Below are 2,339 nucleotides of genomic sequence, written 5' to 3'. Positions count from 1 at the left end.
ACTGTGTATGACTAGCAAGGAAGAAATAAGGGTTTCCAACAATTCTTGGTATTTTTCAGTTCCTTTTTTTACTTGTTTGATTATGTATTGAGGGTATATAAAGGTTGAATACATGTAATAAGGGTTTGATCAGTTTATTACTGAATTAGAATTGATTTCTAGCATTTCCCTATAGTTGCTTTTTGTGCTTAAGTTTGTCAAAATTATATTTGCTGCTACAAATTGGCAAAGAACACACTTGAAACACAACAGGTTCAGTTAAACGTCAGTTGTCTTAGTTGAGGACCTTTTAAGCTTCTTACATATTCCTAGAACTTCCCCTGTGTTTTATTGTTATTTCTGCTGTAATATCCAGCTAACCCCAAGTCTCAGGAAGAGGGACATTTCACTTTCAAAAACTACTAGCAATTCAAGCTCAAATGCCAGGAATAGGTGAAACTAGAAATCCAGACCATAAATAAGTGGGAGCAAAAAAACTTGCTTCTAACAAAACACCCCGACAACTGATTCCAAAGGAGATTAAGAAAGGTGACTTTCAGAAGTCAGCAAATCAGGCACAGAGGATCATGCTTACAATCAATCTGGATTTCCAATTAGATAGAATATTAACTTAGCTTCAAAATTCCATAAGAAGATTCAAATACTACTCATAGCTCAACCTCAAACACCGAGAACAGGTGAAACCACATGAATTGAAAGTGACAAAGATGCCACCAAAAATCAAGACATATATAAGTCAAAACAAAAAAACAGTACAAACAAAACACAATGGCGATTGATTCCAAACAAAAAAGAAAAAAGAGTTCCAGATGAAAGAGGATCAGGTAAAGACAATCATGCCTATGGTCAATGTGCATTTATAATAAGATGTTATATCAAATAGACTCAAAATTACCAAAGGAGATCCAAACATATGTTGAGAAGTTTAATACTTTTAGTTTTTTGTATATTGATACACTCAAATCCAACTCTAAAAGTAACACTTTGTTGGCACATTATCATAGGGTGCATAAGCCTACAGGATATCTAACCTTGTGTGAGTAAGAGTTCCTAAGCACTATTATGACATAGCCATACAAAGAAACCATGTGTTCTTTTAGTACCCCAAATAGCGAAGGGTTAAACTACAAATTATAGTTTTAAACTTCCAACTATTTTTGGAGGTTTGAGTTTCTTGCCTTGGATGAAGCAATGATTCTAGCAATTAAAAATTCCCTCAAGTTGAATAAGCCCAATCATCTGAAAATACAATATTATTATAATATACACATTAGTGACAAACGGTTCAATTTTTAAGTTTAAATCATGCTCAGAAAGAACATGTGATATCAATATGTAGACATCATTAAGGGTATAGAGATGTAATTTCCATTTAAGGTGTAGAGATGAGGACACCATTTTGAATGAGAGTATGGGACACAGACACAATTTTGAAATAGGGTAGTGTGTAGCGTGGGGGGTAGCATTTTGAAATAGGGTACACGTATCGGGGCATCATTTTGAAATAGGTTACAAGGATGGGCACCAATTGAAATAAGGTACAAGGATGTGAGCGCCATCTGACATAAGGTACAGAGATGGAAGTTCTATTCAAAATAGGGTATGAGAGAATATGAATAATATAATAGCTGTGATTCATTTAAACATAGTTACCCATAGATGTGTGCATGAGAACAGTGACGAGGTCACGTCCTTGAATGGTATTTACCTAATTTACCATAGAAGAATGCATTGCTGCAACTTGCTCGAGCAGGCGCTTGTCTCTCCTCTCCATGGATACATCAAATCTATCATTTCTTACATGCTTCAGCCTACCATAGGCAACTTTTTGAATGAAATATTGACTGGTACCCATGATAGACAACATGCCTGCGATGATGCCCAGTGGCAACACTGCCTCCGCCCATAGGGAATTCATCTTCGATGCTTCCTTCGTACCTTCAACTTCTGCTAATTCTTTTGGCAACCATTATGAGTCATTTGCTTGAAATTAGGGCATCCTTCAGAGTTTTAAACAAAATAAAAGTTTATAACTCCCTCCTACATGACTTTTCTTTTCCTCTCTTTCTTTTTGGAAAAAATTCCTCCTTTAATGAAGCACATATGCCATCTTTTGGATAAATAATGAAAACTTCCTTTTGACAAATTAAATGCAAACTTTAAACCTATAAGAACAAAATTTTACCTTACCTATAAATATCCAACGATAGAAATTAACACAATCTAATAAATGATATTCTTTGCACAACGGGCCATCAGGGTTATGGCTGGAGGTTTTTTAAATGGGAATTAAATATATATATATATATATATATATTGTTTAAGCATAAATTTGATGT

General features: G+C 34.5%; 1 protein-coding gene across 1 annotated transcript; it reads right to left on the bottom strand.

Annotated features, from left to right (window-relative positions):
* Positions 1-1,197: 1,197 nt before the first annotated feature.
* Positions 1,198-1,927, bottom strand: LOC131857570 (NADH dehydrogenase [ubiquinone] 1 alpha subcomplex subunit 1-like). The gene is made up of 2 exons (XM_059210249.1): positions 1,718-1,927; positions 1,198-1,239 (listed from the first exon to the last, which is right to left on the bottom strand). Exons 1-2 carry the CDS (start codon positions 1,916-1,918, stop codon positions 1,198-1,200), a joined length of 243 nt encoding a protein of 80 aa, XP_059066232.1. The 5' UTR covers positions 1,919-1,927.
* Positions 1,928-2,339: the final 412 nt, after the last annotated feature.

Source organism: Cryptomeria japonica, chromosome 1 (assembly GCF_030272615.1).
Source record: "Cryptomeria japonica chromosome 1, Sugi_1.0, whole genome shotgun sequence".
Classification (NCBI taxonomy): domain Eukaryota; kingdom Viridiplantae; phylum Streptophyta; class Pinopsida; order Cupressales; family Cupressaceae; genus Cryptomeria; species Cryptomeria japonica.
Note: the sequence above shows the minus strand (reverse complement) of the source record. Positions and strands in the feature narration are given on the sequence as shown.